Source organism: Clupea harengus, chromosome 19 (genome assembly GCF_900700415.2).
Source record: "Clupea harengus chromosome 19, Ch_v2.0.2, whole genome shotgun sequence".
Lineage (NCBI taxonomy): Eukaryota > Metazoa > Chordata > Actinopteri > Clupeiformes > Clupeidae > Clupea > Clupea harengus.
In genome coordinates this window covers 8,612,431-8,634,618 of record NC_045170.1, presented here as the reverse complement: position 1 = coordinate 8,634,618, position 22,188 = coordinate 8,612,431, and the positions used below count along the sequence as shown (strand labels likewise).

The 22,188-nt window shown below is 41.2% G+C and overlaps 1 protein-coding gene across 1 annotated transcript; it reads left to right on the top strand.

Moving 5' to 3' along the window:
• The first annotated feature begins 11,781 nt into the window (after positions 1-11,781).
• On the top strand, positions 11,782-18,745 carry anp32e (acidic (leucine-rich) nuclear phosphoprotein 32 family, member E). The gene is made up of 7 exons (XM_012832871.3): positions 11,782-11,956; positions 14,184-14,333; positions 14,914-15,036; positions 15,498-15,660; positions 16,031-16,155; positions 16,411-16,465; positions 17,176-18,745. The coding sequence occupies exons 1-7, from the start codon at positions 11,903-11,905 to the stop codon at positions 17,256-17,258; spliced, it is 753 nt and encodes a 250-aa protein (XP_012688325.1). The 5' UTR covers positions 11,782-11,902; the 3' UTR covers positions 17,259-18,745.
• The last annotated feature ends 3,443 nt before the right edge of the window (positions 18,746-22,188 follow it).

The window sequence follows — 22,188 nt, the reverse complement described above, 5'->3', positions numbered from 1 at the left end:
ATACCAGTGCCTGTGTCCAACTATTGTTGATCTTGAAGATGGCCTGAGAGAAAAGCCAGGGTGTGAGATACTATTTTCCTACTTTTAAGCATACACCCCACTACAACCCTCGGTGTGCGTTACTTTTCCATTAAGTTCACCTATACAAAACATGCGGGGTTGTCATTGTTGTGCTATTAATGATAACTTTACCCTGAGTGAAATGAGTTAGTGTGATTCACTGAACACTACCATATGAGTCATCGTTGAACCTTAGACACTATTATATTGAAAACAAACCTCTTCAATACCAATTTCATGAGCACTGGCAAAGTACCTTGTCTCTTCATGAGGGCCAAGGCTGACACACGCGCAATCGGTCAAAAAGATGCACAAGGACACACTCAGCAGCATGTCATTGAACTCAGAGAAATGCTTTAAACAGTCCTGAATAAAATACACTGATGGGGGTTGTTCATCAGAGGATGAGCAGGGCCGTAACCAGGGTTTCAGAATCAGTGAGGTCAGGGGGGGAGGGGGGCTGAGTTTACACATGGAAGAAAAATAGAAGTGGAAAGCATAGGTAAAAAATCAGTGGTATGCAAAAGTTAAACCCCTAGTTTGGGCATCCTCTCTCAACTCTCACACCCATCAGACACTAAACCCTCACATGAGACCCTCGCATGAGAAATTCTGAATCTGTGTATTTTCAGACGCATATAGCTTCAACTATTTTTGAATCTGAAAAAGTTACTGAGGTCCACATGGAACCAGATGACACACTTAGTGTTTCATAAAAAAAGTTACCACACTTAATAAATAGGCTAGCCCATGCAGAACATCAAAACCAGTCAAAAGTCACAGCCAGTCAATTTAAGGCATTTTCAAAATGCAGACCACCCCACATAACATAACTTCCCGGTTTTATGCACCTCCCGCAGTAATATCTAGCGACACAGAGTAGTCTCAGAATAGTACAAGCGTAGGCATTCCCTCGGATAGTGCTTGTGGACAGGCTTTGTCAGATATCTTCATCAGTGGTGAATCTAGCAACTGCAACCGACTCCAAAACACCACCAGATCCACACACCCATCCCGACCCCTCTCCGTTTCCCTTACCTCTCCACACTTTAGGCCACCCCTTGGGTACGCTTAATTGCTCTAATTAATCCCGCCGCCACACCCCTTACCAGGCCCAGTCAGTCCGTCCATTCACAGTTCATCACAGTAATATTAATAGCACATTGGCAGATCTGTTCGGAGCACAATCCCAATAGTATAATGTTCTAGAATGCATTTTTCCATACGTCACAACATTCACGCTGAGGCAAATCCCTCCATACCATTGTGGTTGTACATACACATTCACATTCACATACACATACAATACTAACGTTGCCATACAACGGTCTTTAAATCAAGCACTGATTTGTCGGTAGAAAATGTAGACTTCATTCTGAAAGCATCTGCTCATTTTCAGATGGAAATCACTTTTTCTTTCAACACTTCCCTCAAGTGACTGAAAGAAAGAGAAAGAAAGTGCAAACTCACACCTCCCCATAGCGTGCCTGTGTGAGACGATCCAGGGCCAAAGACCAGGGACAGGTTTCTCAGTGGATCTGTCATAGTCCTTCATGGCAACAGTCAAATTACCATGGAGACCTAACTTACCATGGAGACGATGGAGTTTCATAGCCTTCAGTGTAATATCAATGTGTAATGCTCTAGGACTGACACATCAGGTATGGATATCACTACATATGTTATAATGACCATAACAGGCCTTTAAGAGGTGTATAGGTGGGGGTTTATTTTATACCCACAAAGGGAATTACAAGAGAAGCCAGAAGTATTGTTACTATTCAGTGCCTGGGCAGCCAATGAACGCCTCTGGTTCATGGAGTGGACTGCTTTGTATGTGTCCTGTTGCTCATAAAGTTTTCCTGAGCGTGTGGATCGAGCCAGAGAGTTAGAGTAATTTCAGGGAAGATGTTTGTCAAAAGTATTTTTCCTGTGCAGGATTTACTGGAAGACTCAGTTTACACATGGAAGGAAAATAGAAGTGCAAAACATAGATACAAATTAATGTCTTCTATCAGTGGCCTGCAAAAGTTTGGCTACCCCTAGTCAACATTTCTGTTACTGTCAATAGCTAAGCAAGTAAAGGATGACTTCATTTCCAAAAAACATAAAGTTGATACATAACTAATTTCTTTAATATTTTAAGCAAGATTACCTTTTAAAATGTACGCTTTCAAAATACCAAAAAAGGAAAAGGGCCTGAAGCAAAGGGGGCCTTTCATGGTCAGTACTTAACAACACCCCCTTTGGCAAGTATCACAGCCTGTATTTGCTTTTTGTAGCCAGCTAAGAGTTTTTCAATTCTCGTTTGGGATATTTTCTCCCATTCATCCTTGCAAAAGGTTTCTAGTTCTGTGAGATTCTTTGGCCATCTTGCATGGATTGCTCTTGTGAGGCCTATCCACAGATGTTGGATGTTTTCAGGTCAGCGGTCTGGGCCATGGCAAAGCCTTCAGCTTGCGCCTCTTGATGTAGTCCATTGTAAATTTTGAGGTGTGTTTAGGATCATTATCCTGTTGTAGAAGCCATCCTCTTTTCATCTTCTTCTGTTTATTTGAATCCATTTTTGTGTGCCTGCTGTCATGTTATATGGGACCTAATTGGCCTAATGGGACGACATTTTTTAAGTTTTTAGCAGGCAATTCGGTATTTCCTGGGCTGAAGCAGCTAGCATAGCATTGGTCATTGAAATTAATGGGGGTGGTATTTCCTCACTCTCTCAAGGTCTATATAATACCTCCATGGTGTTGAATCCCACCCCCATCCCCCCGAAAAAAAAATGAACCTCACTAGTTCAAAGAGAGCATACTGCCTTGTCTGATAAGTTCATACCAGAGTAACTAATGACATTCTCTTTCACTTTATTCCATTTTTAACAAAAATGGACAGAAGAAATCACTATCAAAGTTGCCCGGCCCTGGATGTCAATCAGCCTCAATCAGCCTACACACCATCTCAGTTTCCTATTACTGATGGCTTTAAATAGTAACCTGGTTGCTTGCTTCTCTGCCAGAACGTTATAGTTGGTTAAGCTGTTCACTCTACTTGACTCTGCCTCTGTGACCGGTTTGTACCATTCTTGTGACCCTGGACTGTATTGCTTTTGTCTCCTATTAAACCTTCATTTCAGCCAATCTCGGTAGTCTGTCTTATCTGAAACTGAGTCTTTTCCTAGTTTACTGTGACAAAATGTTCTGGCCATAATGGACTCATCAGATATGAACCAGTTACGCTTGGCTGTAGACAAGCAATCTCGCTCACAGACCTTTTATTCTCTGTCAGGTCCAGAGAGAGAGGCCATGGACATCAGTGAGTCATTGGCAAGTGACATTATCCACCCTTCTTCTTCCCCTGCTGGTACAGGGTTTTTCTTTGTGGGTAAGAAGTATGATTCCCTCAGGGGAATGGAGGCATTGGCTAGAAGGGGCAGAGGTTCCTTTTTTTAAATTTTTTATCCCGCCACCACCATACTCAATTGGGGGACTTTTTTTTCAGCATTATTATCATTCCTTTAAGGTTCCTTTTTTAGTCTTAACTGATCATAAGAATCTCAAACACCTCCACACAGCTAAGACCATGCTAGACCCGCTGGGCTATCATTTTTCTTCTTTTAGCTCTGTCCTATCACCCAGGGTCTTAGAACGGCAATCCTGATGCAGTCTCTCTGCCGTTTTCCCCACCTGAATCTCCATCTGAACCTGCCTCGATCCTTTCCAGAGAATGTCTGGTTGCTGCCACCTTGTGGGATATCAATTCCATTGTTCAGCAGGCCCAGAAGAAGCAACCTGTCCCAGGTAATCGGCCCCAGAACTGTTTGTTTGTACCTGCCTCTGTTCGTTCGCAGGTCATACTATGGGGCCATGCATTTAAACTTGCTGCCATCCTGGGATGCAGAGAACCCTTTCTTTCCTAAAACAACACTTCTGGTGGCCAACCGTGAGGAGAGATGTCCCACTGTTTGTGGCCACTTGTGACAAGGACAAGAACAAGCTCTCCAATAAGCCTCCTACTGATTCACTCCAGCCTCTGCCCATTCCCTAGAAACCTTGGTCACACATCTGTCTGGATTTTGGTTCTGGTGTTCCTGCTTCTGAAGGCAAGAGTCTTAGTCATCCATTTTGTTCCTTTACCCAAGCTACCCTCTGCTCCAGAAACTGCTCAGCTGATAACAACCAATGTTTTCAGATAGCATGGTCTCCAATTTAGCATTGTATCTGGCAGGGGCCCAAAGTTCTGGAAGGCATTCTGGAAATTGCTTGGCATATCTGTCTGTTCAACATCTGGATTCCACCCTCATGCTAATGGCCAGGCACAGCGTGCTAATCAGCCTCTGGAGACATCCCTTCACTGTATGGTTTCCCAGAATCCTTCCTGCTGGTGTCAACAGCTCCCCTGGGTCAAATATGCCCACAATTTCCAACCAGTGTCCTCTGCAGGCACGTTCCCTTTTCACTGCTGTTTTGGAGATCACCACACTCCGCCCCCCCTCCATTTCTGTCTCTGGAGAAGAATAAATGTGTTCCCTCTGCCTGGGAGTTTGTTCGATGTTGTCACATGACCTGGAGGAGAGCTAGGACCAAGCTTCTGCATTCTGCTGCTCAGTTTGAAGGACAAGCTGAAGGTCAAGCTGATCAACATCGTTCCAGAGCTCCCAAAAGCTATAGTCTGGTCTGTCTCTCCACCTAAGACCTGCCCTTGCAAGTGGAGAGCCCGAAAGCTGGCCTTTCCGTTTTTGACCTCTGCCTGTTTTGTGCAACTGTGCCACTGACTCTGTCTAATGAATTTGTACGTTTGACCTCTTTTGTGTTGATTACCTGGCCCATTTCTCTGGAATAGTTTTTGGACTGTGCCTCTGTGATCATTTTGTACCATTCTGGGCTTAGACCCTGGACTGCTTTTGTGACCTTGTCTCCTATTAAACCTTCATTTCAGCCAATCCTGGTAGTCTGTCTTATCTGAAACTGAGTCCTTTCCTAGTTTACCATGACATTAAGAGCATTGCATATATTCTTGCAAGTAAAAAAAAAAACTCAGAAAATGTACTTCTATTCTTGGATGCAATAGAAAGCAATGCATGCTGGGCTGTGCCTTGGGAATACCATGTTTCATTCACTCTGTCACCATGAACATATCAAAGGTAAATACAGTGTCAAAGGAAATATTTACATTATGACATTTTTATTGGTAAGTCTGCTACTGCAGCTTTAAATGACCATTTCTCAGTGGGGCATTTGCAAATGCACAGCTCATGAAGCACTGCAAGGGTCACGTATTCGACTCATAGTCATATTGTTGTTGTGAGATTGTTTACTATATTAGATTTAAGCTGATTAACAGGATGCGCCATGACATGGTTATATGACATTTTTATGCTCCAACGGGACCAAGGCCCAAAGGGCAGCAGCAGTCGAGCATACATGAGGAATGCAGATTGTCTCTCTGTCGCCCTGTCACAGATTCCCCATCCCCACATGTGCATATCAAACGTACCCACAAACACAGGGAGAGCCATGCGTATGAAACATGGCGGCACCTCTGACAGACAGCCCCCCCCCCCCCCCCCCCTCCTCCGCGTCTACAGATGACCTCAGAGCTTTTCCTCCGTGTCATAATGCACCCATTCACAGACTCGCGGCGCACAAAGGCATCCCCAGGCCCGACTGGCCTCAGGAAAAATGTCTTCCTCTCTCCCCGTGCCATCTGTGGCCTGATGAATGGGTAGAGCTGGAACATTGCCCTTTGCTTGTAGCCGAAGGGGGGGTGGGGGGCTGAAATGACATTGGTGGTACATAAAGATCAACCCATGGAAGTAAGGTATGGCTTCTTCGCCAGAAGGGCTTGTGTTGTGGTGACATTGGGGGGGGGGAAATGGTGGCAAAGCCGTATAAACTGTGGTGTGGAGTAGTGTGGTGTGGTGTGGTTTGGTGTGGAATAAATGCAATATATACATGCCCCTAAATATTGGAATATGTCCTTGATGTTGACATTTTTTTTTTTTTTGTCCACTGCTTTCAGTGGGGTTTTCTGGAACTGAACCTCACACGATGCTAGCGTGACTCGGATTCACAGAAACAGACAGACTCAGCGCTGTGGAAACAATTAAATCCATCTCAGGTTTTTTTGTTTTCATGTTGTGATGTTGACCTCATCAGGCTGAGCTCCAAAGCACATGTGTGGCTTTGCAAGGAAGCTTTTGTATGATTAGTGCTTTTTACCGTTAACATGGCTGTATGAATATCGTCGCCTGCGCGTTATGATTTATATGCTCTTCACTACTGTCGTGTGTGCTATGATCTTATGCCAGGTTATGTTAAGACCGTCAAATGAGTGCCAGATGAACGATTATCTAACAATGCCTTTTATATCTGGATGAAAATGAAAGGAAAAAATACTGTCTACATTTATAATTTTACTGTTGAGTGCTGTGTATAATTTACAGCTATGTAATAAATTGTACTACAAATGAGCAGCAGCTAAAGCGATTGATCAGATTCAGTTAGAGTTACTACTTTGAAACTAAATCGTATTGAAACCATTTTAATTTCTTTGTTCCGCTTCCGTATAATAAATCGGATGATGACTTAGGGATAGGCCTAGTGCTTTTAAGTGGACAAAGCTGATGCTTATGTCGTCCACTATTCAAAAGGGTCACGAGGCCCTTCCCTGCAGTGTCTGTTGTTGACAAATTCTCCTGCTGAGTATCCAAATCTTCAGCCATGTGTAACTACACTGCAGCCACTCATGAGTCTGCAATTATGCTCAATTATTGAGCCATTAGGAACTGACCAAGTAGGCTTGTTCTCCCTCCTCCGTATTGTGTCTTAGCATGAGAATGTGCCACTGTGTCACCCATTGTTTGGTCATAACCGAAGCCGCCAAGCACCCCTCCCCCCGCCCCCCACAACAACACCCACCCACCCACCATCTCCTTGTTAGAACAGCAGTAGCTCACCAGGCTGCCAAAGGACAAAAGGGACCAGGAAACGCAGCAGCCAAGTGTCAACGGCCCTCCATCAAGGCCTGAGAGGAGAAGCTGTGGGGGTCCGCCACAGAGAATGTTCCCATACTCTAGTCAGATGTGATTATAAAGACACTCAGGTCACACTCCCCACAGATCAAACTGCAATAAAAAATGCATAAAAAGCTACTTTTAAGAATACAAGAGTCAAGTACATCTGGTTTGCCCAAGTGATGTACTGACCTGACAGTTGCTCTACTCATGTCAGTCTTCTTATGGAATATATCCCCCTAAACTACATGAGCATGGGTTCTATTCCTAGGAAAATGATGACCGCTCAAGTCAGTGGGCAATCCCCTAACAACATCCGCGTATAGAAGATCCATCATTCTTATGTGTTATGTCAGTGTTATGTGCCATTCCTCAAGAATGACTATGAGTTGTAATTCTGACAAATATCTGAAAAATAGATTCATGAGAGGAGCTAAACACACACACTCATGTGCTAAAAAAAGGCAGATTTTGAAACAATGACAAAAAAATTCACTACCATAGTTTTCTAAAGTCGGGAAAAAACCTGCAGTGTTGACACACAGGATGCACACACAAGCAGATTTGATCAGTTAAAATAACAAAGACAATAAGTATACTCATGAATTGTATGTATAAAACAGCTGTTCTCCAGGCTGCTCAACAACAGCTATATTTATCCCAATTGTCTTTTGGACATCTGCGCTCCTTATTTAAGTACTTTAATTTAAATTACAAAGTGCTATGTTTAATTAGATAAAGAGTTTTGTCTTAAAATAGTACTAAGATACCTGATTAAGGATTCCTAGGACCTCCCAAACATGTTTACAGTGGTGGTGTGAGGCATGTACTGTATGTGAGGCACATGATTAAGAGTGCTATGTCTCCTCCTAGTGTTCAGTTGTATCCAGTGCGCTCAAGTAGGATACACTGTAGTATGGTAGCAACTCCAGGTGTCTTAAATTTTGCCTGAAAGGCTTGTGCGACCTGTTGGTCAAGAGTGGTATTACATCATGTTTAACCTGCAAGCTGTTGCCCTCATAGTTCTTCAAGAAGTAAAAAGGTTCTTATACAGAGGGCTCTTACAAGGACCATTTAAAACCCAGAAAGGATCTCAAAAGCTAATATTTCCGTCATAATCATGCACCCAAAGTTTGTTAAGATGTTTTGGACCCAGTGAATTTTAAAGATGAATTGAATGTGAGTTGTATTGAATGAGTTGAATGTTTTGTTGGCATTTCTCGGAAAATTCCACCCATTCTAAGACTTATCGACAACTGGGCTATCATGAAATCTTACTTTCTCAGAGCATCTACTGTTATGATGGCTATCAGACTGTAAATCCAGCAACCTTAAGTATTCCAAGAAAGTACAAGGTTGAGTAAAATTAGGATAACTTAGGTACAACGTAATTAAATCATTTATAATGGGTTTAAAGACAACGTACCTCCAAGAAGTAAGAAAAAAATGAAAGAAAGGAAGTGTAAGGAAATGCTGTTACATATTGTGATACCCAAAATTGAACTACAAGACTATTGATAATATAACATTATCAACATAACAACTATACAAAATAAAGTATTTTGTTTAAACAATTTCTCAAATGACTATGGAATTTCTAAAAAAAAACCGACCTATACTAACAGTAGCGGCAGTAAATTCCGATGTCAACTGTCTGCAAACAGTGTACTATTATGTGACACTCTTCAGGACAATTGAGGTTATATGTTATGTATGTATATGTACGTATATGTATATGTATATGTATATGTTTTATTAGAAAAAGGGTGGAGCCCAGAAGGTGAATAAGTGTTTGCTAAACTTATTATGCTCCTAAAATCTGGTGTTGGATTTCAACCTGATCTAGTGAGGAGAAAAACCTGCAGCCTGCAGGCATTGTCATAGTTTGTCTTTATATAACAGTGCTTCCTGTGGGATTTTGAATTTTAAACGAGGCCTTCAAGATTGCATATGCTTTTCAGTCATACACAGGGAACACAAGTCAATTTCCTCCGCTAGTAATCAGGGGTAGTCACACAAAGGCCAGATCACTCAACATAACATGCATCATTTTATACCGAAGCAGCCAGCTGCATTCTACCCTAATCAGGCAGCACACTTTACTATGGAATGCCAGAGGCTAGTGTGAGCTAGGGTGGGGTGGGATGGGGTGGGGGGCCCCGGCCTGAACCAGGATTAGGGTAAGGGTTGAGATAGGAACACTATTAAGGGATAAGGGAAGTGGTTGGGAGTAGGATACAGTTATACAGCTTTGATACAAAGCCCTTGTCTCCTTGTAGGCATTCAAAAAAAAAAGAAGAATACAAATACTGTGCTACAATACCAGATGCAAGATACACCACAACCACTACACTGGGAGAGAGATGCAGCGAACACAGGAACGTTAATGGTGCAACACAACCAAACACTGTCACCTCACCCGCCTCAGCCCCCCCCTTCGTGAGGACTGAACAGGAGTTGTCGAGTGGGCACCTTCCTCCATTGGTGTTTGAGTGAATTAGGCACACAACACCTCCAGAAGGCTCAACAGTGGTATCTGGCATCCAAGACCCAACCTCTTCCTTCCAGGTTACTGTTTCATCACAATTTGACAATTTGTTTATTATTTTATGCATAGTGAAAGAATATATTATCACGTTATGAAGTGACAAGTGTGCTTCTATTTGATACTCCTTTTCCATTCTTATTGTTTTTGATTGTTTTTGTCATAACATGTGATTTGTTTACTAGTGTAAAACAACATAAAAAGTTTATGTGTCCATACATTTGAAATACCTGACGTGAAGTGGGAGATTTAATAGTGCTTACCTTTTGCTTCTATGTTCTATATGAGTCTCTGAATAAAGTGCCTCTCGGGCAAATGTAACTCCATCATGTGAGGCAAATTAAGTCTTCTGTATTAGCAAATATATTGTAATGGATCCCTATTCAGTAGATGCCTCGATTGAATAAAAATCATCTGATAGAGTACAATCCTAAATACAAAAACATGATTTAATATGTAAATAATTACTAAACTGTTATTGTGCATCAATTTACTAATTAACATTAAAGTATTATATTGAATTGATTATTTGATCAAATACAAGCTTGTTTTTAAGGCCTGCTCCTTTGGCCATTACTGACATAATCTGAACTACAATTGAACCATATGGCCCTGCTCAACCCAACCTTCCCATATGCTCATAGTATTTCTCTGTCGAGAAAAAGGACCCTCTCTTTACAAACCATTGTTTCAAAACTATTGTTAGTGAAAAATATCTGCCTTCATCGAGTTATACTTAAAATCTCTCAACAGTTGTTTTTGCTTCAACGTATTAGAAAGAAAAAAAGAAAAAGAAAGAAAAAGAAAATAGACTATATTAAATGAAACTGTATTAGTAATTGGGAGGGTGATGCGTTTGTGGAAATGTTTGTTAGCTGTGTTGTACCACTGTGATAGCTTATGTTCCATATGTCTGTCCCATTTAAGCACTGGAAACACTGGAGTGTTGTAGTCTGGTGCATGGAATATTAACTTACTGAGACAACCTGCTCAAATCAGCTTAGCTGTTTTGTCATGCGATTCTCAGGTCAATGTCGTGTCCCTCCAGTGGTCACTTTGAGTCATTGCATACAAACTGGTAATGGCATTTCTTTGTGCAGACATATTTTTAAGTGGTTACAAAATGGCAGTATGTTTTATTCTAATCAGTTAACTTACTGTCGTCAATTACATACTTGACTAAACACACTTTATTTCACGATATTGTCAAATTTATGCAGAGAAGACCAATTTCAAGTCACTTTTACGAGTTTAGAGCCATTCGAATACCAAGTCACAATGCATTACATTTTCTAATGCAATCGTATTCACAAAATTAATTGTATTCTCTTTTGATTTTATACTCGTTTTAAAGTTAAACATATTATCGACTCAGGGGTTAACGGAAGGGTTTGTTAACCCTTTACATTTGATCCTATTCTGCAATAATTTCGACATGCACAGAATAACCATCTCGCACTCAATCAAATTGAACACGCAGTATCACCCTTGGTCAAATGCACAGGCTTCCTTGTCTGATCTAAGGTTTCGCACAAAGGACTTTGGCCTATGAGACCAATGGAGGCAGCTAAGCGGCATATAATACTGCGCAGATGGCGTGGCTCTGTCTGCCTAAGCCCCAGTGCCTGCCTTGGTTCATGGTCAGCCATTTTGTAACAGCTGAATGGGAATTACATGTTACAGCTTGTTTCGAATGCCTGCAACCGCTCACTTTTCATTTAACTTTACGCGAGGCCAAAGTGATAAGAGTGTCGTTCTGTGTTTCGTTTACGACTCGAAACCAACTTCCCGTGTACTCTACCTCTCGCACCAGGTTATCGTTCTTCTGACCTTACACCTCGAGTTACAGTCGATTTATGTAATGAGAGAAAATAAGGCGGTTCGCTGCTATAAACCGCAGCTCTTGCCTTAATGCGCCAATGAGAACAAAGGGTAGGTGGAACTGAAGCGTTAAACCTACATATTGATGTTCATTGTGACCAATCCTTATTTACTGCGCGCGCAATTCTAACCAATGACCGGGCTTTTCATACACCGATTATGTTAATCAGTATTATCTATTTGAATGACAAGATGATCGTGTACTCATATTTCGAAGTGTAAAGTAGCGCCAATCCGCGTATCCAATGGGCGGGACTCAGGAGAGGGGGTTGGGTGCGAAGTATCATGGAGGATCATTTGGAGAACTGAAGCCGCGGAAGCGAGCCTAACCGTGGGTCCGTGTCTCAGCCAATTTTTGTTTTCATCTTTGACTTTTCCATCCTGTAAATTGTATATTTATTTTGAACATGGAAATGAAAAAGAGGATCAGTTTGGAACTGAGGAACAGGACTCCAGTTGAGGTAAGACGCGGAGACGTTTCTTTTTTTTTTTAAGGAATGCAAGATGATGTTCACTTACAACCTGACTGTAGAGTGGAGTCGGCATACTTGCGAAAGCCGCCAACAGTGGGATTCTGGTAGACCACATGGACACCTGAAGGGATGCGAGTAAGATCACGTCCCATACAGATAAGCCTTGTATTTGGGGCATTTGCAATATAATTGCCCAGACTACCTATTTGTGGTTCTTTAGACAACAATTTATGAACCGAGAGCTGAGCAAATTAAACGAAGTCTATTGTTGACTGGTTGTCCTACCCTCCCTCCTCCTCGATGTGATACATTGTAACAAACGTTCTATCTGGCAGAAGCGCAACGAGAACGAAATTAGAATATCGCCCCAGTTTGCCTTTTAAAGTGCGAAAAGCGAAATATTTAACTTGACAGATTGACAATTGTTTGAGGTTTGGAAACGTTTTCATGTTCTATGTTCTATTTTGGTCAAGTTATTAAACTGTCCAAAAATGCTTGGTATGCCTATCATTGAGAATGATGAGAACAACTTTCAATAGCAGACGCCCAAGTAATTTTCCTGTTATTGTCCCACCCATTTGTAGCCTATTTAAACGCCATTTGTTCGACGTTTTACCAGCTGACTCAAACTATAGAAATAGTGCAATACCAATTTATCTTCGGTGGAGTTATAATTGCCCACTGACTGGCTTATCGGTCGGCAGGAGCGAGTCCCTTCGTCTCCCTTAGCGGACATTTTACGCTCTCGAGCGAGTTAACTTCGACCTTGTTAATGGCATCAACCATTTTCTTGAATGTCTTCAGTCGTAATATATCTATTCGAAGCGTTTTCGGGCAGAGTAAGCTTGTAGGCTGCGTTAAGACATTCGTTGACTTTTTTTTTATACGCAGCATTACTAGGCGGACTCCTCCGTCGACGACGCGCTCTACTCTGGCGAGTGAGCGAGCGTAGGAGCTTGTGTCTACAGTGAGCTGTTGAGTTCGTGCAGGCGGGTGGGGAGTGGAAGTCATTTTGTTGCATCAATAGACGGAACTCTTATCGCGGTATGGTTGAAGCTGTAGATGTTTTAAAGACCGTGTCGAGTGTCGAAGTTAGACGTACTACGAACAGCTGGTAGGGCAATTGGAAGTAGTCTTAGGAAAAGCAGAAATGCCGTTATACTGGGACCTGTCCGCGCTTTTAAATGGAGTCCATAAAGAAGCTGCACTCGCGCTGGGTGTTCTTTAGATGAAGTGATTATGTAATGCCATCGTACTTGCATTAAAAGGCTAGACTTGGGTTTCTCTTTTCCTATCACTTATTTTCATTTAGTCCCAATTAAATATGTTCGCCAACATTTTTGTCTGGTTTCTGAATTGAAGGAATTTGGCAGATGGTGCGGGGGGTTACACACAACCTCCCCCTCCCCCTTCAGTAGATTACAGTAAACCCCCCACCCTTCCGACTCTACTTGCCTATAGGGAGAGAAGATTTTCTTCATTCATTCATTTGAATACGTGCACTACGACCGACACGCTTCCCTACTGAAAAAAAGATATGTCTTGGTGATCGCCTGTGAACTTTGTTGCTATTCAGCCAATGCTCAAACTGTAGTTGCCAAATATCCAGAAAGAACGAATGCTGCTCGGCAGTAAATATTCCCGCGTGCCCGTGTGGAGCGTTACCGCCCACATCTCAACGTTGCTTTGTTTCCTGATTGCCCAAACGGAGGCTACATTGATGTAGAGTTTAAGGAAACTATTTTCTGATACTGTGGCAGTCGTCATCTTCCACTGGCTTTAAAGAAATGGCCTGCAGTATGTTTTAGTGTTGTCAAATATCATTAGTGATGCATTTAAAATAGACACAATTATAAAATCATATTCTTTGTTATATATAATAAACAACTTGTAGATACAACCATAGGTTATTTGACTGTTTTGATAAATTGATCCATCTGTGGACGCCAAAAGCAATTATATACTGTCCCCTTTACCTAAAGATGCAGTTCGCGATTCGGTTTCGGTTTCGCGAAAGGTTGTTGATATTAAGGCACAGTCTAGTGTCTCCAGTGGCAAGAAGTGTCTCCCGTGGCAAGAAGTTAACATCACAAAAGTAAATCAACAGGCTTGTTCGACATATGAATATGTAAGAATACTGCAGAGCTGACTTTGTTAACCTGATACAGACTGTAAATGTGATGATATAACTGTAACCCTTTACTCTGCTTTCTAGGTGGCAGAGCTTGTAGTGGACAACTGCCGCTCCAGTGATGGTGAAGTCGAGGGTCTATCTGATGACTTCAAGGAGTTGGAGTTCCTCAGCATGGTCAACGTGGGCTTGACCTCCCTGGCCAAGTTGCCCGCACTGCCCAAATTGCGTAAGGTGAGTACAAACTCCTGCGCGTTTTTACACGGAAGACCGATTCAAGATGCCCAGTGACCACTTTAGTATCAGTAAAGACATAACCTTAAACAATTTTTTAAACTATGATGGCTGAGCAGAACTTTAGTGTTCATATAATTAATACAATTAACTGGTCCCCTGTTAGTAACATAGTTCTGTTTATCTGTTGTTATTCCTTCATGATCAGTTTCAGAACTTTGGACAGCTCCCCTTATTTGAAGTTGGTACTTCAAATTGTTGTTGCGTAATTACGATATTGCATTGAACTACATGCAATCTTATGAGCACAATGCTTCCCGTTCATAGCATACCAAATAAACAGGAACAATACATATTAAGGGAACTAGAAAGTTATTAATACATCGATTACCGACTTCAGCACCACGGACAGCTCCAGTTACGCACAACAAGAACTGTCCAGCGTGATAAATGTTCAAAATCCTGTTACTTTATTTTGTTTTCATAATCTGTCTGTGACTAAGTACTTTTGACTGCAAAAACTATATATTTGTTAAGTATAAATGATGAGTTGAATGACGATGATGTTCCTATTCCTCAGCTGGAGCTGAGTGACAACAGCATCTCGGGAGGTCTGGAGACACTGTCAGAGAAATGCGCCAACTTGACGTACCTGAACCTGAGCGGAAACAAGATCAAAGAGCTCAGCACAGTGGAGGCTTTGGTAAGAGTTTGGAGATTTGATTAAGATTAAAAAGCAGTATCGCACTAGTAATGCCCACAGCCACATAATCGATTCATGTTTTGTCCTACCATGCTAAGTAAGAGAGTACACAACGTGTCTACACAAAGAGTCTACTACACAATGTGACCCCTGGTATTAGTCTACCAAGGACTACACTTAAAATCTTTTTAAGTGGTTGGGGGTCACCTTCCTGAATAGCATCCGTAGAGGCAGCTACAGTGCCCTACTAAGCTGTATTTCCTTTCTTCAAGAGCCACTCACCTTAGATTGTTTTGATGCACAAAGTGATGTGACATCTTTAAATATTTATATATTTATGGAGGCTTTCACAACTTAAACCAAAGAGATATCTGACCATTTGACCATGAACTCTCTCTCTCTCTCTCTCTCTCTCTCTCTCTGACTGACTCTGTTGCCTCTCATTTTTTGGAACACCACAGCAAAACCTAAAGAACTTGAAGAGCCTGGACCTGTTCAACTGCGAGATCACCACACTGGAGGAGTACAGGGAGAGCATCTTCGAGCTTCTGCCTCAGGTCATGTACCTGGACGGCTTTGACGCAGAGGACAACGAAGCACCTGACTCTGAAGCAGACGATGACGGTACGAAGCACGGAAGTGATGGAGCAGAAAGAGCGGCACCTATAGGGTCTTCGTCTCGGTGCTGAGCATGTGATGGAAATGAGCTTTATGCATTGGGATAAAGATGTACATCACTGAAAGTCAAAGGGGTGGTGGAGAGAGGTGGTTTCACATGATGAAGAAAAAGATGATGATGTTCCTGTTATATATGGTGAAAAATTAAGAAATGATTTCTTAAGAGATGCTTTTCTCTTTATCGTGGGAATTTGGATTTGTGTGTGTGACCAAGACAGTTGTTTGGTTGTGATGTCACATAAGATGTCATTAACTATGTAGGGGATCTTACACATTAAAAACATTAATCACGTTTTATAATGAACTGTCTATCCAGATGAGGATGAGGATGGTGAGGAAGGAGCAGGTCCCTTGGGTGACTATGATGATGACGATGATGATGATGAAGGCTCAGAAGGTGGAGAGGTCGGACTGTCATACTTAACGAAAGAGGGCATACAGGTGAGGGCTTCCTTTTTCCCTTGTACAGAAATGTTTTTGTGTTCAGTACTAGACTTGCAATTCCATGTTCATACATTGTATCACAATATCTTATTGTTCATACATTTTTTTTATTTTTACACATTATCCCTCCCAAGTCACACCAAACAACAAGTCACCTAGGCATTCGATTGTGTCGCATAAGTAATTGTCTTTTATTTTTGTTCTGAAGAGCAAAGTATTGCTTTTACATTGACATCTTCTCTTTTTGACCAGGACGAAGATGATGATGATGATTATGTGGAGGAAGAGGAAGAGGAGGCAGGAGCGGGTGAGCATTTGAAACTGGCAGGGCAACTGCTGTAGACAGCTTTGACATTGACATGTTATTGATTAATATCGGTTTCAAACCAGCCATTGAAATGAATGGGTCTCCTTTGTGTAATGACTGATTCCGTAGACACTTTTATTGATCCACTCATTCAGAGCAGGTTGACTCCTATTGATCCCTGCTGTTGCCAAGTGTGAGGTGTATTGATTTGACACCGAACCAAGCACTTTACCCCATGGGATGCAATCAATGGTGGTTAACAGCATGCACCATATGTGAAACTCTCCTATGCTTACCCCAAGAACTAAGACACTCCATCATGACCTGCCATAGGGAGGTCTTGTAAAACTCTTTATATAAATAAATTACATTTAAAAAAAAAAAAAAAAGCCACTATGCCACTGTTAATCATGGAATCAACATTATATATGCATGGTGCAAACAAGCTTTAAAGTTTATTTTATGTCATGCACAGCTATCTGCTGTCCTGGTATGAGCAAATGTAGATAAAGTGCACCATGCTTAGATGTAGTAACATCATAATACTAAATAGATTCCTGCCACTTGTTGGGGACCATAGCTATGACTAATATTACATTAGGTCTATTGCAGTGGTAGCAAAGTTGTGAGACTCTTTTAAAATGTGTTCGGTGGTGAGCAGCTTGGTTGATCTGTCGTCTGAACGTGCAACTGGAAATCTTGCTTTGCAGTGGTGGCCGGAGTACACGGAGAGAAGAGGAAGAGGGAAGCTGCGGACGAGGGAGAGGATGATGATGATGATGATGATGACTAGTCCTTCCTCCCAGGAGCTTTAGAACCCAGATCCAAGCTGTTAGAGCAACCATGAAAAAGAGCGTGATCTTGCAGATTGTTTTTCTCTTTGTATACCATAGATATCACTGTAGAAGCTAAGTGTTTTCCTTTTGATATATAAAAATATATATTATAATATATATTATATAATATACTATTTGAAATAAGGAGAGGTTTAACTGATAATTCATTTATAACCATTCCAGCTGTAATGTCCCAATCCGAGTATGTTGTCAGTGGGGTCAGGATAAGGGGGTGGGTGTGGGTTTAGGGGTGTGCGTTCAAACCAGCTTGTGGTTCATGAGTTCGTTTTACCAGCTGCACAAAAGATGCAGAACAGGGAGACAAAAACAAAAAGAACACAACAACAACACAAGAATTCCTCCAGCAGGTTTCAACGTCGTTGCCAGTCCGGAGCTTCAACCTTTCAGGGACTTTTATTCTGAAAGCATCTCCAAGAACACGCCGAGCCCCGCCCCTTTCGCTCATCTACCTCTGGGGGCTGCTACTCCACCCACCCCAATGGAGTAGCGAGCCAATCATCTCCTGCCATCTCCTCCCCACTGGGCAGAAACGGACACTACCACCATAGTCTTCTCCCCAGAGCATCTTTTGTATAGGGTTCTTTCCGCTTGATCCAGAAAACGCTACTCTCTGATAGATTATAGTTATGTATATGACAGTTGGTAGAGTTCCCAGGCAAATTACGCTGTTTCATAAACCTACACAGGTAAAGGGCAGTAATGTAATGTGAGTCTAAAAATCAGCCCACCAGAAACTCTTGGTGGAGTTAAATGGATAACAAAAAGTGGGGGGAAAGGCGGTCCTGCGGTCCTAAAATGTTGTAGCTTTAGCGCAGTGTCAGGGCTATCATAGAAGTGACATTGTCGCTCCTACATCTCTCTATAGAACGGGACACAATCTACTCTTTGTAAAGTAAACAAAAAAACACAAACAGCACCTGTTTTCTGTCTGTTGAGGGGTGTGCTTCAAACTCGATCAGAAAGCAGTTTAATCCCAACACCTGTTCTCTTTTGACATTGTACAATAAGACCATTCAACACAATTTTTTTAGAATGAATCTTGACTGCTGATACTTTACTAATGAAGTTAGGTTTAAACTGCTTTGTAATGGGATTAGTGACTGCCCCTTGGTAATGGAAAAAAATGTTTAGTTTGTGATTTTTCTTCTTATTTTACATCATAAGAATGATAATCTTTTAATCTATTGTTCGTATGGCAATATGTATATAGTATCTGTTCCAACAGTTTTTGTGTGTATTTTTTTAATCTTCTTGTGTTTGAATTCGAAGCACAGGTCAGAGGGGCAAGCTTTAGACCCTGCACTCTCAGTCTCCCCTGTTCTTTTTTGGTCCCTGGCTGTCGTGAGAGTTTTGTGTTTGCCGTTTTGTGTGCTGTAAACCTCTTCAGAGGGTGTTTTTTTGGAATAAAAAAATCCACCTAAAAGACAAGCTGTATATAAATCATTTTCATTCTGAAGTTATTATGCACTTGTCACCATGCCAACACGGAAGCCTTTAATGAAGTTGACCCAGTTTGCAGCCCTATTAACAGTGTTCTGTTAAATTGGAACTTGAAAGTTTTTTAGACATTGCAATAACACAACTTGAGTGATTTGATGGAATTAAAAATGTCATGTATTATATGTATTGAAGGTTTGAGCATAATAGCTCACTTGGAGTTCAGCCTTAAAGTGTTTGTGTAAAAGTCTAAATAGAATTTTTTCTAACAAAGACCCCTTTGTGTAGAAGAGGGTCTTCCAGTTAAAAAGGTTGCTGCAAAAAAGCTGTCGCATAAAGCAAAACAAAATTAGAATTAGAACAACCATTAAGGCCAAACATCCGGACAAAGAAATGTTTTTGAAAGTATTCTTGAAAGTATACTAAAGCAAGGACAGTTTCCTCCGTTGTCAAAGGACATCTCCCAAAGAAATCTGTTGAAGAGCCACGTCCAGTATTGTAATGTGTGTGAAATATAAGCTACGGGGTAAGTTGACTGCCCCCTGGCGTATGTTAGTGTTGACCTTCACGACAGCATGCCTGCTGTGCGCTAAATATTACACACGGCTGCCATCTGTGGAGCCTGCATACGCAAGCACTTAATAATTCATGATATTAAGGCTTCTCAGAACACACCAAGAGAAGGGAGGGCGGGGCCAGTGTCTGTGACCAAGTGGAACGGAACAGAGAGAGTTGCCGTGGAGATAGTCATGAATAATTCATGAGTCAAAGGGGCATCATTCAATTTGCCAGCCACTGGAGAGAGACGGAGGTGGGATTACAGTGTCATGGGTGGAGTCGCTGAGACCCATCTTATCAGTTATTCATGAGCGACCGGTCTGTGTGCTTTACAGCGCTTAATGGACATGTTGTCGGTACGTTTGAGACAAGACACAGACAAGGCCATGCATTGGTCTGAGGAGCTGCATCCAGTGACCTTTGAGTACAGATTGCATCAGTACTTAGTAGGCGAAATACACCACAATCACCTATTTCAAGGAATTCAGACAGTGTGTACAAAATGACACAAACTATTTTATTATTTTTCTTCTATTTTGTTTTATTTTTTAAAGTTTTTTTGCAGTTTGCAGTTTTTCATTCATCAATTTTTGGTCGACAATATCATATACTCAGACTTTACCAATCCTCGTGAAACTTGGTATGGCTATAGTTCCACATGACTGATACAGAATTTAAGTTTTTGTCCATAGGGAGCGCTCCAGCTGACACATTTCAATATGTCAAGAGCCACTTAAGCTAAACATTTTAAATTTGGTATTTGCTTATACTTGGCTACATTTGCTCACATTTCCTGAAGTTCCATTTGGCTTGCTCAACAAAAATGGTTGCCAATGGTCTATATAGTGGTATATAGAAGCTATTTACCCAATTCCAAAAAAATCCTCTGTTCCTCTAACATGGTTTGGTCTGTCATCAAAATGTATTTTGTCTTTAACTTCTTATGTAACATTTACAAAATTCACTTTTACGGCAGCTATTATTGGTGATCTTTTGTTAAGCTACCACAAAGCATTTATGAAACTAACCTCTTATTAATGATAGAGAGTTATTAGTGTAAGAGTAGTTATTTTCCCCATTAGTCTCTCAAAACACCGCAAAACTTTAGAAAAATGATCGTCATCATCCATAGACCAAGACTAAAAGCTGTCATTTGTTGCAGTGTTCAGTTTCGTAGGACCATCCATCTTGTCTCTATGGGCCTTCACAGTTTGGCATGCCTCAAATACCTTTTAGCCCTGTGACACTTGGCGTCTGAACTATTTCAGCAATGCAAACATCCTTCCCGCAGCCATCATCCTTCTGGTTTCAGCTTTCAACGTCTGCCAGGCTGCCGTGGTGATAGCACAGTTAGATCATCTTAGCAACAGTTGGTTCATTGGTCGTGTTAAACTGTGGAGGCTCTACAACACATAGAGTCGTTTCCCTTCAAAGAACACCACCGACGAAAATGTTCCTCTGGATTGAGAGGAACCGCTCAAAACTGAAAACTAGTCTAAAGCTTGTAGTTAAAGGCCCAGAAATACATTCTATGAAAGGGTTGTAAAGTAAGCCACCAATGGAACTTCCGAAAGACGCCTTTTTCTCTGAAGTATTTATTCTCCAACAAGTACAAAAAGTATTAGTACATACCTTTACATCATTCATGACATTAAATAACTAGTTCTTCTAAAGTAAATAACTAGTTCTTCTAAAGCAAATTAATAGGAAAATGGAACTTAATCTCCCTCTGCCCTTTTACAGTTATCACCTTACTTCAAAAAGGGGGCAAACTGTGGATAAAAAAGGACACATATCATATAGTGTATGTCTCTCTAACTGGGGCCTGGACCCTTGTATTGAGTCTTGTATTGCTGTTAACACATGTAATTATTGCTTTCTGACAAAACAGCGTAGAAATAATAAAACATTATTTTGTCATTTAAAACAGGAGAACATTCAGGGACAGGGAGTGAGACATCCTGTCCAGTCCCTCTGATAGCCCTTCCTCCACCACAGTGTGGGGAATTAATACATTTGCTTGAATATATTTCTCTGCTTTAAAACCAATGGTCACAGACATATCAACTAAATATAGCTTTAGCTTCAAAACACAATCATTGAAGACATTTAAATCAAGGAAAACATTGCAAAAACTTTAAAAGACACCCCGAGGATTCACTCAGACATTTTTTAAATATCATATTGTATGTGTTTTTGTCATATTAAAAATAAATAAAACGTTGCTATTTCTCCAGTATGATGTTTGCAACGGCACCGATTCTGACGGCTAGTAGCAGGCCTATACAAGTCTCATGCAGGCCAGCTACCTCATCATAATCAGCATGAATATGAACATAATGAAGGTATGACACCAACAGATGGCGCTGTGGACCACAATATAACAGATACAATGCATATTACCCTCTCCCATGGGCGCAGTGGCCATTTAAAGGCATCTAGTAATTACACTACTACGGTGGGATATGTAGACTAAAGAAAAACCCCATGAAATGTATACTCTGTTTTGGAAACATTCTGTTCCATAAGCATTTCACAATTATTTGCACGGTTTTCCATTCATCATTAAAATAAAGACACTTCTGTGAACTTCATTTGCGGAAGTGGATGACATAGTTCTGCTTACATTTCACAAACCCACTGTAGTTTTCTGGAACAGTTTTCATCGTTCCACGCTTCAAGAAGATTGGCTCGGTCCCAAATCAAAGCACAGTCCTGACCTTTATAATTATTTGGCTGACCTTTGGTCCAGTACCTACAGGAACACAGAGGACCATCATGCACAACACTCAACAATTTGTCTAAGAACTGAATGTATTTATGTATGTACTGTATGTATGTATGTATGTATGTATGTATGTATGTATGTAT